The sequence below is a fragment of the Triticum urartu genome, chromosome 2A, assembly GCF_056163025.1.
Source record: "Triticum urartu cultivar PI428250 chromosome 2A, HENAU_Tu73, whole genome shotgun sequence".
In the NCBI taxonomy this organism is placed as follows: domain Eukaryota; kingdom Viridiplantae; phylum Streptophyta; class Magnoliopsida; order Poales; family Poaceae; genus Triticum; species Triticum urartu.
Window position 1 is genome coordinate 764550972 of NC_141874.1, and position 15794 is coordinate 764566765.

General features: G+C 44.2%; 1 protein-coding gene and 1 pseudogene across 1 annotated transcript; both read right to left on the reverse strand.

The window, feature by feature from the left end:
* Window positions 1-1417: 1417 nt before the first annotated feature.
* On the reverse strand, window positions 1418-1948 carry LOC147988044 (secreted RxLR effector protein 161 pseudogene; annotated as a pseudogene).
* Window positions 1949-4247: 2299 nt separating this feature from the next.
* On the reverse strand, window positions 4248-5087 carry LOC147988045 (uncharacterized). Its single transcript, XM_087542586.1, has one exon. It carries the CDS (start codon window positions 4770-4772, stop codon window positions 4248-4250), a length of 525 nt encoding a protein of 174 aa, XP_087398712.1. The 5' UTR covers window positions 4773-5087.
* Between the last annotated feature and the right edge of the window lie 10707 nt (window positions 5088-15794).

Genomic DNA, 15794 nt, shown 5'->3' on the forward strand with positions numbered 1-15794 from the left:
CAGACCAATTCTGGGGCCCTCTAAGAATTTCCAGGTGAGTGCCGAAACCATTTTTACCTAATAATATATTCTGAAACAACTTTTCGGTTTTACCGAAATTCTTTCGGTGTTCTCTCTCCGGAACTCTTCTGTTGTCTCCGAAACTTTTCCGGTGACTTTCTCTCAGACTCCCTGTCTAGTATTCAGCAGATAGATGACCCTTAAGCGTGTGACCCTATAGGTTTGGTGAAGTATAGACATGACCTGGAACCCCTTCCGATCAATGATCAACATCGGAGCCGTGGACACCCATATTGACCCCTATACCCACACGAATGAAATATTCGAGTGAACCTCCAATTGCTGTGAGCTATTCATGTTGCTTCGCGATATGTCACAAATACCCGAGGTGAGATTTATTGCATTCCCGTGGGCCAACACTTTGTCCACCATGCAAGTTACCTCGTTACCGATTTGTTCTCTTTTCTTGTTTTCGTGTTCCGGCATCCCAGTGATCAAATCACAAGGTATCTGGCCATACGATGATGGATACCGTTACACCGAGAGGGCCCAAGTATATCTCTCCATCGTCGGAGGAGCAAATCCCAATCTTGAGCTATCTCGTTACTTGCCATACTTTTCCGTGAACCCATAAGCCGCCGTAATAGCCACCCTGTTACAGATGACGTTTAACAAACCCCAAAGTTCAAAAAGCAAGTACGAAGAAACTCGATACTCTCATGGTCTAAGGAATTATGCAAACATTAACTTCCCTATGCTATTAACCATTAACTTGTGATGAAAGTATCTCATATCATAACATCATATTGGGTCGATTCAACACATGTGTTCTACTAACAATTGTGCCCTCAAAATTGTCGGCATGGTCATGCCCATGATCAGGAAAACAGGATCATCATGCAATACTTGAGCCAATCATAGAGGCTTGACTAGGAATACATTTTACCATTTATTATCCCACACGTGCACATGAGTTTCCCTCCAAGCCTCGTTTTATTTCCACACTCGAGAATCATTGCAGTTATAGCATGAAACATAAACCTTCATTACAAACCAGGAGATACAAAATAGCTGTTATTACTGCCTCTAGGGCATATCTCCTACAGACTCCCACTTGCACTAGAGTCATAATCCAGTTACATGGCTTCCCTAACACCAATGGCTATTCGGTGTTGCTCATGCTTTGCTTGTGGTAGAGGCTTCGTCATCGGGTCTGACACATTCAGATCCGTGTGAACCTTGTGTACTTTCACTAAATCCTCTTCGACATGATGTTGAATGAGTTTATATTTGCGTTGAATATGTCTTGTCTTATGGTGCGAACTTGGCTCCGTTGCCTGAGCCACGGCGCCACTATTATCACAATAGATCTCCACCGGGTCCAGAGCACTTGGACCACACCAAGGTCTTCAAGAAATTACTTGATCCATACCACCTCCTTGGAGGCTTCTGAAGCGGCAACATACTCCGCCTCCGTCGTAGAATCCGCCACAGTCTTTTGTTTGGAACTTTTCCAATCAACTGCATCGCCGTTCAATATGAAAATATAGCCTGATTGAGATTTGAAGTCATCTGGGTAAGTCATGAAGCCTGCATCAGTGTAACCACTTACAATGAGCTCTTCATCACCTTTGTACACAAGGAGTAAATCCTTGGTCCTTCTGAGGTACTTAAGAATACCCTTGACTGTGGCCCAGTATTCCAACCCTGGATCACTTTGGTACCGGCTGCTAACACTTAGCGCATAGGAAACATCTGGTCTTGTACATAGCATGGCATACATAATAGAACCAACTACCGAGGCATATGGAACATCATTCATTTGTACTTGCTCATCCAAAGTCCGAGGACTCTGATTCTTGCAAAGCACCGTGCCAGGTGACATGGGGAGTAGGCCTTTCTTGGAGTTCTCCATGTTGAACCTTTTCAACACCTTGTCAATGTACATGCTTTGGCTAAGCGCTATCAGGCGTTTTGATCTATCTCTATAGATTCTGATGCCCAATACATATGCCGCTTCGCCTAAGTCTTTCATTGAAAACCTCTTTTTAATGAGTCTTTTATTTCGCTAAGAAAATTCACGTCATTTCCAATCAACAATATGTCATCCACATACAAGATTAGAAATGCTTTTGTGCTCCCACTAAACTTCTTGTAAACACAAGATTCTTCGTCATTCCTGATGAAGCCAAACTCTTTGACCACTTCATCAAAATGAATGTTCCAACTCCTTGATGCTTGCTTCAGACCATAAATGGCTTTCTGAAGTTTGCATACCTTTCCAGCATCCTCATGAATTACAAAACCTTCTGGCTGTATCATGTATACATCCTCTTTGAGGTTTCCATTTAGGGAAGCCGTTTTGATATCCATCTGCCATATTTCATATTCGAAATAAGCAGCAATTGCTAACAATATCCGAACAGACCTAAGCATAGCTACGGGCGAGAAAGTCTCGTCGTAGTTCACTCCTGGAACTTGCGTGAACCCTTTCGTGACAAGTCCAACTTTGTGGATAGTAATGTTACCCTCCGTGTCCGTCTTTCTTTTGAAAATCCATTTACAACCAATCGGCTTTACGCCTTCTAGAAGTTCTTCCAAGTTCCAAACTTGGTTTTCGTACATGGATTCCATTTCGGATCTCATGGCCTTGTGCCATTTTTTGAGCTGGGCCCCGCCATCGCTTCCTTGTAGTGTGCAGGTTCATCGTCTTCAAGAAAGAAGATTTCGTTATGAAACCACTCAGGTGCTGGATAGCCCTACCTGATCCACGCTGTTCAATTACAACATTGTCCGAAGTCTCCGCATCATATGCGACAACTTCCGGCTCAGTTGCAGGGATAATTAGCGGAATTTCTTCTGGTTCCTTATCCATATCAACAGTTGCTGAAGATTCACTAATCTCATCAAGTTGTACTGTCCTCCCACTTAATTCTTTGGTGAGAAATTCTTTCTCAAGAAAGACTCCGCTTTTAGCGACAAACACTTTGTGCTCGGAGGGTAGGTAGAAGGAATACCCAATTGTTTCTTTTGGATAACCTACAAAGTTACACCTGTCTGATCTGGGATCGAGTTTGGTAGGTTGTAAATGTTTTACATGTACCTCACATCCCCAAATTTTAAGATGCGACAAACTGGGTTTCTTCCCATTCCACATCTCATGTGGTGTCGTCTTAAAAAACTTAGACGGTGCTCTGTTTAGTGTGTGAGCGGCAGTTTCTAGTGCATGACCCCAAAAAGATATCGGCAGATGTGTAAGAGACATCATCGACCTTACCATGTCCAACAGGGTTCGGTTACGTCTTTCCGATACTCCGTTTCTCTGTGGAGTTCCGGGAGGCATAAGCTGTGAAACGATTCCACGGTCACTCAGATGTTGGCCAAACTCATGGCTAAGATATTCGCCTCCGCGATCAGATCGCAGAAACTTAATCCTTTTGTTACGATGATTTTCTACCTCATTCTAAAATTCTTTGAACTTTTCAAAGGTTTCCGACTTATGCTTCATTAAGTAGATATAGCCATACCGACTTAAATCATCAGTAAAAGTCACGAAGTAGAAATACCCACCCCGTGCGGCTGTACTCATTGGACCACATACATCACTATGTATTATTTCCAATAATTCACCCGCTCGTTCAGGATGACCCGTGAACGGCGTCTTGGTCATTTTCCCCATCAGACAAGCTTCACATGTGTCAAATGATTCAAAATCAAAGGATGGTAAAACTCCATCTCTCTGGAGTCTTTGCATGCGTTTCTTTCTGATGTGGCCAAGCCGACAGTACCACAAGTAAGTGGTGGTGGTATCAGCCTTCTTAAGGCGTTTGGCATTCATGTTAAAGACATCATTTTCACATTCAAGATTTAGTATGAAAAGGCCCCCAACAATGGGTGCAAATCCGTAAAACATATCCTTACAATAAAGTGAACAACCATTGTTCTCAGACTTGTACGAATACCCATCGTGTACTAAACATGATCCGAAGATAATGTTTCTACACAAGAGTGGAACAAAATAATAGTTACTTAGTTCTAACATAAATCCTGAAGGGATATGTAGAGGCATAATGCCGACAGCTTGAGCGGCGATCCCAGTGCCGTTCCCGACGCGCATTACGACTTCATTCTTTGCCAGCTTGCGCACCTTCTGAAGCCCCTGTATCGAGTTGCAAATGTGAGCAACCGATCCGGTATCAAATACCCAAGACTTAGAATTTTCGCTAGCAAGAAAAACGTCAATGACATTAACCTGTATAACAATTACCGGTTTTCCCGGTCTTCTTATCTTCCAGATACTTCTTGCATTTTCTCTTCCAGTGTCCTATGCCCTTGCAGTAGAAACACTCAGTTTCATTCTTGGCTCCGCCCTTAGAGTTGCTTTGGGAGCCGGTCTTACCGGCGCCCTTGCCCTTCTTTGGCTTGCCTTTCTTTTTGAAACTGGAGGTTTTATTCACAAGCAACACTTGCTTGCGATTTTTCCGCAGTCCTCCTTCTGTATTTTTCAGCATGGCGAGCACCTCTTCCGGTGTCTTCTCCATCCCTGTCATGTTGTAGTTCATGACAAAACCATCATAAGACGGGGGGAGTGAAGAAAGCAACATGTCCATCATATGGCCAGGTGGAAGTGGAAATTCCAGGGCTTTAAGCCTTTCAGAATAGCCAATCATTTTGGCCACGTGTTCGCCAACTGAACTACCCTCAGCCATCTTGCATTCCATCAAAGCCTTCATGATATCAAATCGTTTAGACTTTGCGGTTTCCTTGTACATAGCATCCAATTTCTAGATCATATCACGGGGTTTATGGAATTCAAAACATTTTTGAAGCCCTGGACTCATGCAAGCTAGCATGAGGCACTGCACTAAGTTGTGATCATCATCCTTAGTGGCCCAGACATTTTGTTCATCTTCCGGAGCCTCTGCCGCCGGTTTAGCTGGAAGAGAAGTTTCAAGCACGTACAATTTCTTAGCGCTCCTGAGGACAATCCTCAGGTTACGGACCCGGTCCGCATAGTTGTTTCCAGTCATAGCTAACTTCTCTTTCTCTAACATCGGGCCTAAGTTGAACGCGGTGTTGCGAGCCATTTGATATATAACGGAAAACACAAGTTTCACTTAGACTTTGTTTATAATGAAATTTGCACTAGTGAATAAACATTTTTATTTTAAAGTGTGCTCCCACTCAAATCAATATCTCTCAAAATTGATTTTGAGTGATTCAAGATCCAAATATCAATTCAACGTCATAGAATCATCATCTCATGACGAGGATTTCAATTGGTAGGCCAACTTGTCGATCACATCTCTATGTGACTCTTGTTCATCTTTCGATGCGTGTGTTCCGAGCTCAAGACGATCCTGCCATGAACGTCAAGACAACCAAGTGATCTTGCTGCGAGGTTTGACCTCACCCGCCTTACATTTCTCCAATCGTTCGTACCCATGCATCCATGGCGCACCCCGAAAGGATAGATGTTGTGATGGTGTTGCACTAGGGAGAACACTAACTACTTGATATTTTAATTGAGAGATCACCCTAATAAAAGCGACTACCGCGCAATCAAGAAGGGTGCATCAAGAGGGATAAACATCTCAGGTAATTCATAATGGCATGATATGGTATAGCCTCTTCTGACGGAGAAGTCAAGTATTTCTTCGTCTCCAGCATTCGAGTCGGTGTTCACCTTTGCAAAGATTGCCACCACCTTGTCGATGCACCAGATAATATTGCTATCGCCATAGCGGATAAAATAAATGCATTACTTAAGGTTGACACGCAGGTCATTAAAGTGCAATCATATGGCTCCAGGCATCATGCCGAGTCATGACACGCAGGTCATGTTAATTACATCATATAGTCATCTCATACATAATTAAATTAAATATGAGCATTGTTATACCACATCACATGCACATCCTGCAAAACCAAGTTAGATGCCTCTAATCGGTTTATGCAAAATTTTATTTTGCGTGGCTTCTAAGGTTTTGACTTAAACCGCAGCTACCAACGTTTTATCATCAAGTATGATTATTCAAGTTGCTAGATTAACATCTCGGGGTGTATGAAACACGAGATAATTAAATCTCGAGCCCCATACTAAACTTCGTCATACGCATGACCCCCTTGCAGATCTTATCTGCAATGCCCTTTCATCTGCAAATTTCATCTTTCTTTTGACTATGGTAGAACCCAAAGAAGTGCTAGCACTTCCATGATCAATCAGGATCACGGATTGCTAGAACTTTGTCAAATTCCACCATGCTGTCTCGAGATTGAGCAAACGCAAATTCTAGGGAAGCAACAAGAACGTCGGGTAACAGATTTCATCTGTCATCCGCATAAATAATTTTCAGCAATAGATCTCATCTACTCCAAAATTATATTATGCAATACCCATACATCTCCATGTATTCTAGATCGTAACGTGCATCTACGCATAGCACGGCTCTTGATGCCACTGTAGGGGAACGCGACAGAAAAAAAAAATTCCGGTATAGTGAGCATGCCCAGGACCACTATGGAGACAGCATACAAGGTTTGATCAGTTCCGTACCGACTCGAAGCGCAGCAGAAGAAGAGTCGATGGAGATCGTTGGTGCAGATCCCCGCAGCTAGGGTTTACAACCTCCCAACCGCGAGGATGTACTCCCTCGCCGGACAGCCCTTCGGGAGGCGTGTGCAAAAACTGGCTTGCACCCGTTGTAGATGGACGTAGAGCTTATCACACCCGATCATCACGTGGTGTCTGGGCACGACGAACTTTGGCAACGGTGCATACTCAGGGAGAACACTTCTTGATAATTTAGTGAGAGATCATCTTATAATGCTATCGTCAATCAAAGCAAGATAAGATGCATAAAAGATAAACATCACATGCAATCAATATAAGTGATATGATATGGCCATCATCATCTTGTGCCTGTGATCTCCATCTCCGAAGCACCGTCATGATCACCATCGTCACCGGCGCGACACCTTGATCTCCATCGTAGCATCGTTGTCGTCTCTCCAATCTTATGCTACCACGACTATCGCTACCGCTTAGTGATAAAGTAAAGCATTACATCACGATTTCATTGCATAAAATAAAGCGACAACCATATGGCTCCTGCCAGTTGCCGATAACTCGGTTACAAAACATGATCATCTCATACAATAAAATTTATCATCATGCCTTGACCATATCACATCAAAACATGCCCTGCAAAAACAAGTTAGACGTCCTCTACTTTGTTGTTGCAAGTTTTACGTGGCTGTTACGGGCTTTAAGCAAGAACCAATCTCACCTACGCATCAAAAACACAACAATAGTTTGTCAATTTGACTCCGTTTTAACCTTCGCAAGGACCGGGCGTAGCCATACTCGGTTCAACTAAAGTTGGAGAGACAGTCGCCCGCAAGCCACCTATGTGCAAAGCACGTCGGGGAAACCGGTCTCGCGTAAGCGTACGCGTAATGTTGGTCCGGGTCGTCTCGTCCAACAATATCGCTGAACCAAAGTATGACATGCTGGTAGGCAGTATGACTTATATCGCCCACAACTCACTTGTGTTCTACTCGTGCATATAACATCAACATATAAAACCTAGGCTCGGATGCCACTGTTGGGGAACGTAGTAATTTCAAAAAATTTCCTACGCACACGCAAGATCATGGTGATGCATAGCAACAAGAGGGGAGAGTGTTGTCTACGTACCCACGCAGACCGACTGCGGAAGCGTTGACGCAACGTAGAGGAAGTAGTCGTACGTCTTCCCGATCCGACCGATCCAAGCACCGTACTCCGGCACCTCCGAGTTCTTAGCACACGTATAGCTCGATGACGATCCCCGGGCTCCGATCCAGCAAAGCGTCGGGGAGGAGTTCCGTCAGCACGACAGCGTGTTGACGATCTTGATGTTCTACTGTCGCAGGGCTTCGCCTAAGCACCGCTACAATATGATCGAGGTGGAATATGGTGGCAGGGGGCACCGCACACGGCTAAGGAGCGATCTCAAGGATCAACTTGTGTGTCCTAGGGTGCCCCCCTACCTCCGTATATAAAGGAGCCAAGGGGGAGGGGGCGGCCGGCCAAGGAGGGCGCGCCAAGGGAGTCCTACTCCCTCTGGAAGTAGGATCCCCCCCCCCAATCCTAGTTGGAATAGGATTCCTCGAAGGGGGGGGGGAAGAGAGAGAGGGGGGCCGGCCACCTCTCCTAGTCCTAATAGGACTAGGGGAGGGGGGAGGCGCGTGGCCACCTTGGGCTGCCCCTTTCTCCTTTCCACTAAAGCCCACTAAGGCCCATATAGTTCCCGGGGGGTTCCGGTAACCTCCCAGTACTCCGGTAAAATCCCGATTTCACCCGGAACACTTCCGATATCCAAACATAGGCTTCCAATATATCAATATTTATGTCTCGACCATTTCGAGACTCCTCGTCATGTCCATGATCACATCCGGGACTCCGAACAATCTTCGGTACATCAAAATGCATAAAGTCATAATAACTGTCATCGTAACGTTAAGCGTGCGGACCCTACGGTTCGAGAACAATGTAGACATTACCGAGACACGTCTCCGGTCAATAACCAATAGCGGGACCTGGATGCCCATATTGGCTCCTACATATTCTACGAAGATCTTTATCGGTCAGACGCATAACAACATATGTTGTTCCCTTTGTCATCGGTATGTTACTTGCCCGAGATTCGATCGTCGGTATCCAATACCTAGTTCAATCTCGTTACTGGCAAGTCTCTTTACTCGTTCCGTAATACATCATCCCGCAACTAACTCATTAGTTGCAATGCTTGCAAGCCTTATGTGATGTGCATTAGCAAGAGGGCCCAGAGATACCTCTCCGACAATCGGAGTGACAAATCCTATTCTCGAAATACGCCAACCCAACATCTACCATTGGAGACACCTGTAGAGCTCCTTTATAATCACCCAGTTACGTTGTGACGTTTGGTAGCACACAAAGTGTTCCTCCGGCAAACGGGAGTTGCATAATCTCATAGTCATAGGAACATGTATAAGTCATGAAGAAAGCAATAGCAACATACTAAACGATCGGGTGCTAAGCTAATGGAATGGGTCATGTCAATCAGATCATTCAACTAATGATGTGATCCCGTTAATCAAATGACAACTCTTTGTCCATGGTTAGGAAACATAACCATCTTTGATTAACGAGCTAGTCAAGTAGAGGCATACTAGTGACACTCTGTTTGTCTATGTATTCACACATGTGTTATGTTTCCCGTTAATACAATTCTAGCATGAATAATAAACCTTTATCATGATATAAGGAAATAAATAATAACTTTATTATTGCCTCTAGGGCATATTTCCTTCAGTCTCCCACTTGCACTAGAGTCAATAATCTAGATTACACAGTAATGATTCTAACACCCATGGAGCCTTGGTGTTGATCATGTTTTGCTCGTGGAAGAGGCTTAGTCAACGGGTCTGCAACATTCAGATCCGTATGTATCTTGCAAATCTCTATGTCTCCCACCTGGACTAGATCCCGAATGGAATTGAAGCGTCTCTTGATGTGCTTGGTCCTCTTGTGAAATCTGCATTCCTTTGCCAAGGCAATTGCACCAATATTGTCACAAAAGATTTTCATTGGACCCGATGCACTAGGTATGACACCTAGATTGGATATGAACTCCTTCATCCAGACTCCTTCGTTCGCTGCTTCCGAAGCAGCTATGTACTCCGCTTCACATGTAGATCCCGCTACGACGCTTTGTTTAGAACTGCACCAACTGACAGCTCCACCATTTAATGTAAACACGTATCCGGTTTGCAATTTAGAATCGTCCGGATCAGTTGTCAAAGCTTGCATCAACGTAACCTTTTACGGTGAGCTCTTTGTCACCTCCATATATGAGAAACATATCCTTAGTCCTTTTCAGGTATTTCAGGATGTTCTTGACCGCTGTCCAGTGATCCATTCCTGGATTACTTTGGTACCTCCCTGCTAAACTTATAGCAAGGCACACATCAGGTCTGGTACACAGCATTGCATACATGATAGAGCCTATGGCTGACGCATAGGGAACATCTTTCATTTTCTCTCTATCTTCTACAGTGGTCGGGCTTTGAGTCTTACTCAATTTCACACCTTGTAACACAGGCAAGAACCCTTTCTTTGCTTGATCCATTTTGAACTTTTTCAAAACTTTGTCAAGGTATGTGCTTTGTGAAAGTCCAATTAGGCGTCTTGATCTATCTCTATAGATCTTAATGCCTAATATATAAGCAGCTTCACCAAGGTCTTTCATTGAAAAACTCTTATTCAAGTATCCCTTTATGCTATCCAGAAATTCTATATCATTTCCAATCAGTAATATGTCATCTACATATAATATCAGAAATGCTACAGAGCTCCCACTCACTTTCTTGTAAATACAGGCTTCTCCAAAAGTCTGTATAAAACCAAATGCTTTGATCACACTATCAAAACGTTTATTCCAACTCCGAGAGGCTTGCACCAGTCCATAAATGGATCGCTGGAGCTTGCATACTTTGTTAGCTCCCTTTGGATCGACAAAACCTTCTGGTTGCATCATATACAACTCTTCTTCCAGAAATCCATTCAGGAATGCAGTTTTGACATCCATCTGCCAAATTTCATAATCATAAAATGCGGCAACTGCTAACATGATTCGGACAGACTTAAGCATCGCTATGGGTGAGAAGGTCTCATCATAGTCAATCCCTTGAACTTGTCGAAAACCTTTTGCGACAAGTCGAGCTTTATAGACAGTAATATTACCGTCAGCGTCAGTCTTCTTCTTGAAGATCCATTTATTCTCAATTGCTTGCCGATCATCGGGCAAGTCAACCAAAGTCCATACTTTGTTCTCATACATGGATCCCATCTCAGATTTCATGGCTTCAAGCCATTTTGCGGAATCTGGGCTCACCATCGCTTCTTCATAGTTCGTAGGTTCATCATGATCTAGTAGCATGACCTCCAGAACAGGATTACCGTACCACTCTGGTGTGGATCTCACTCTGGTTGATCTACGAGGTTCAGTAGTATCTTGATCTAAAGTTTCATGATCATCATCATTAGCTTCCTCACTAACTGGTGTAGGTGTCACTGAAACAGTTTTCTGTGATGTACTACTTTCCAATAAGGGAGCAGGTACAGTTACCTCGTCAAGTTCTACTTTCCTCCCACTCACTTCTTTCGAGAGAAACTCCTTCTCTAGAAAGGATCCATTCTTAGCAATAAATGTCTTGCCTTCAGATCTGTGATAGAAGGTGTACCCAACAGTCTCCTTTGGGTATCCTATGAAGACACATTTCTCCGATTTGGGTTTGAGCTTATCAGGTTGAAGCTTTTTCACATAAGCATTGCAGCCCCAAACTTTAAGAAACGACAACTTTGGTTTCTTGCCAAACCACAGTTCATAAGGTGTCGTCTCAATGGATTTTGATGGTGCCCTATTTAATGTGAATGCGGCCGTCTCTAGAGCATAACCCCAAAATGATAGCGGTAAATCTGTAAGAGACATCATAGATCGCACCATATCTAATAAAGTACGATTACGACGTTCGGACACACCATTACGCTGTGGTGTTCCGGGTGGCGTGAGTTGCGAAACTATTCCACAATTTTTCAAATGTACACCAAACTCGTAACTCAAATATTCTCCTCCACGATCAGCTCGTAGAAACTTTATTTTCTTGTTACGATGATTTTCAACTTCACTCTGAAATTCTTTGAACTTTTCAAATGTTTCAGACTGATGTTTCATTAAGTAGATATACCCATATCTGCTTAAATCATCTGTGAAGGTGAGAAAATAACGATATCCGCCACGAGCCTCAATATTCATCGGACCACATACATCTGTATGTATGATTTGCAACAAATCTGTTGCTCTCTCCATAGTACCGGAGAACGGTGTTTTAGTCATCTTGCCCATGAGGCACGGTTCGCAAGTACCAAGTGATTCATAATCAAGTGGTTCCAAAAGCCCATCAGTATGGAGTTTCTTCATGCGTTTTACACCGATATGACCTAAACGGCAGTGCCACAAATAAGTTGCACTATCATTATCAACTCTGCATCTTTTGGCTTCAACATTATGAATATGTGTATTACTACTATCGAGATTCATCAAAAATAGACCACTCTTCAAAGGTGCATGACCATAAAAGATATTACTCATATAAATAGAACAACCATTATTCTCTGATTTAAATGAATAACCGTCTCGCATCAAACAAGATCCAGATATAATGTTCATGCTCAACGCAGGCACCAAATAACAATTATTTAGGTCTAATACTAATCCCGAAGGTAGATGTAGAGGTAGCGTGCCGACCGCGATCACATCGACTTTGGAACCATTTCCCACGCGCATCGTCACCTCGTCCTTTGCCAGTGTTCGCTTAATCCGTAGTCCCTGTTTCGAGTTGCAAATATTAGCAACAGAACCAGTATCAAATACCCAGGTGCTACTGCGAGCTCTAGTAAGGTACACATCAATAACATGTATATCACATATACCTTTGTTCACCTTGCCATCCTTCTTATCTGCCAAATACTTGGGGCAGTTCCGCTTCCAGTGACCAGTCTGCTTGCAGTAGAAGCACTCAGTTTCAGACTTAGGTCCAGACTTGGGTTTCTTCTCCTGAGCAGCAATTTGCTTGCCGTTCTTCTTGAAGTTCCCTTTCTTCTTCCCTTTGCCCTTTTTCTTGAAACTAGTGGTCTTGTTAACCATCAACACTTGATGCTCCTTCTTGATTTCTACCTCCGCAGCTTTCAGCATTGCGAAGAGCTCGAGAATAGTCTTATTCATCCCTTGCATATTATAGTTCATCACGAAGCTCTTGTAGCTTGGTGGCAGTGATTGGAGAATTCTGTCAATGACGCAATCATCTGGAAGATTAACTCCCATCTGAATCAAGTGATTATTATACCCAGACATTTTGAGTATATGCTCACTGACAAAACTGTTCTCCTCCATCTTGCAGCTATAGAACTTATTGGAGACTTCATATCTCTCAATCCGGGCATTTGCTTGAAATATTAACTTCAACTCCTAGAACATCTCATATGCTCCATGACGTTCAAAACGTCGTTGAAGTCCCGATTCTAAGCCGTAAAGCATGGCACACTGAACTATCGAGTAGTCATCAGCTTTGCTCTGCCAGACGTTCATAACATCTGGTGTTGCTCCAGCAGCAGGCCTGGCACCTAGCGGTGCTTCCAGGACGTAATTCTTCTGAGCAACAATGAGGATAATCCTCAAGTTACGGACCCAGTCCATGTAATTGCTACCATCATCTTTCAACTTTGCTTTCTCAAGGAACGCATTAAAATTCAACGGAACAACAGCACGAGCCATCTATCTACAATCAACATAAATAAGCAAGATACTATCAGGTACTAAGTTCATGATAAGTTTAAGTTCAATTAATCAAATTACTCAAGAACTCTCACTTAGATAGATATCCCTCTAATCCTCTAAGTGATCACGTGATCCAAATCAACTAAACCATAACCGATCATCACGTGAGATGGAGTAGTTTTCAATGGTGAACATCGTTATGTTGATCATATCTACTATATGATTCACGCTCGACATTTCGGTCTCCGTGTTCCGACGCCATATCTGCATATGCTAGGCTCGTCAAGTTTAACCTGAGTATTCTGCGTGTGCAAAAACTGGCTTGCACCCGTTGTAGATGGACGTAGAGCTTATCACACCCGATCATCACGTGGTGTCTGGGCACGACGAACTTTGGCAACGGTGCATACTCAGGGAGAACACTTCTTGATAATTTAGTGGGAGATCATCTTATAATGCTACCGTCAATCAAAGCAAGATAAGATGCATAAAAGATAAACATCACATGCAATCAATATAAGTGATATGATATGGCCATCATCATCTTGTGCCTGTGATCTCCATCTCCGAAGCACCGTCATGATCACCATCGTCACCGGCGCGACACCTTGATCTTCATCGTAGCATCGTTGTCGTCTCGCCAATCTTATGCTACCACGACTATCGCTACCACTTAGTGATAAAGTAAAGCATTACATCGTGATTTCATTGCATACAATAAAGCAACAACCATATGGCTCCTGCCAGTTGCCGATAACTCGGTTACAAAACATGATCATCTCATACAATAAAATTTATCATCATGCCTTGACCATATCACATCACAACATGCCCCGCAAAAACAAGTTAGACGTCCTCTACTTCGTTGTTGCAAGTTTTACGTGGCTGCTACGGGATTTAAGCAAGAACCAATCTCACCTACGCATCAAAACCACAATGATAGTTTGTCAATTTGACTCCGTTTTAACCTTCGCAAGGACCGGGCGTAGCCATACTCGGTTCAACTAAAGTTGGAGAGACACTCGCCCGCAAGCCACCTATGTGCAAAGCACGTCGGGGAAACCGGTCTCGCGTAAGCGTACGCGTAATGTTGGTCCGGGTCGTCTCGTCCAACAATACCGCTGAACCAAAGTATGACATGCTGGTAGGCAGTATGACTTATATCGCCCACAACTCACTTGTGTTCTACTCGTGCGTATAACATCAACATATAAAACCTAGGCTCGGATGCCACTGTTGGGGAACGTAGTAATTTCAAAAAAATTCCTACGCACACGCAAGATCATGGTGATGCATAGCAACAAGAGGGGAGAGTGTTGTCTACGTACCCACGCAGACCGACTGCGGAAGCGTTGACGCAACGTAGAGGAAGTAGTCGTACGTCTTCCCGATCCGACCGATCCAAGCACCGTTACTCCGGCACCTCCGAGTTCTTAGCACACGTACAGCTCGATGATGATCCCCGGGCTCCGATCCAGCAAAGCGTCGGGGAGGAGTTCCGTCAGCACGACGGCGTGGTGACGATCTTGATGTTCTACTGTCGCAGGGCTTCGCCTAAGCACCGCTACAATATGATCGAGGTGGAATATGATGGCAGGGGGCACCGCACACGGCTAAGGAGCGATCTCAAGGATCAACTTGTGTGTCCTAGGGTGCCCCCTGTCTCCGTATATAAAGGAGCCATGGGGGAGGGGGCGGCCAGCCAAGGAGGGCGCGCCAAGGGAGTCCTACTCCCTCTGGGAGTAGGATTCCCCCCCCCCAATCCTAGTTGGAATAGGATTCCTCGAAGGGGGGAAAGAGAGAGAGGGGGGCCGGCCACCTCTCCTAGTCCTAATAGGACTAGGGGAGGGGGGAGGCGCGCGGCCACCTTGGGCTGCCCCTTTCTCCTTTCCACTAAAGCCCCGGGGGGTTCCGGTAACCTCCCGGTACTCCGGTAAAATCCCGGTTTCACCCGGAACACTTCCGATATCCAAACATAGGCTTCCAATATATCAATCTTTATGTCTCGACCATTTTGAGACTCCTCGTCATGTCCATGATCACATCCGGGACTCCGAACAATCTTCGGTACGTCAAAATGCATAAACTCATAATAACTGTCATCGTAACGTTAAGCGTGCAGACCCTACGGTTCGAGAACAATGTAGACATGACCGAGACACGCCTCCGGTCAATAACCAATAGCGGGACCTGGATGCCCATATTGGCTCCTACATATTCTACGAAGATCTTTATCGGTCAGACCGCATAACAACATATGTTGTTCCCTTTGTCATCGGTATGTTACTTGTCTGAGATTCGATCGTCGGTATCCAATACCTAGTTCAATCTCGTTACTGGCAAGTCTCTTTACTCGTTCCGCAATACATCATCCCGCAACTAACTCATTAGTTGCAATGCTTGCAAGGCTTATGTGATGTGCATTAGCGA

Coding starts and splice junctions, on each gene's coding strand:
- LOC147988045 (XM_087542586.1), bottom strand. CDS start 4,772: ATGTACAAGGAAACCGCAAAGTCTAAACGATTTGATATCATGAAGGCT.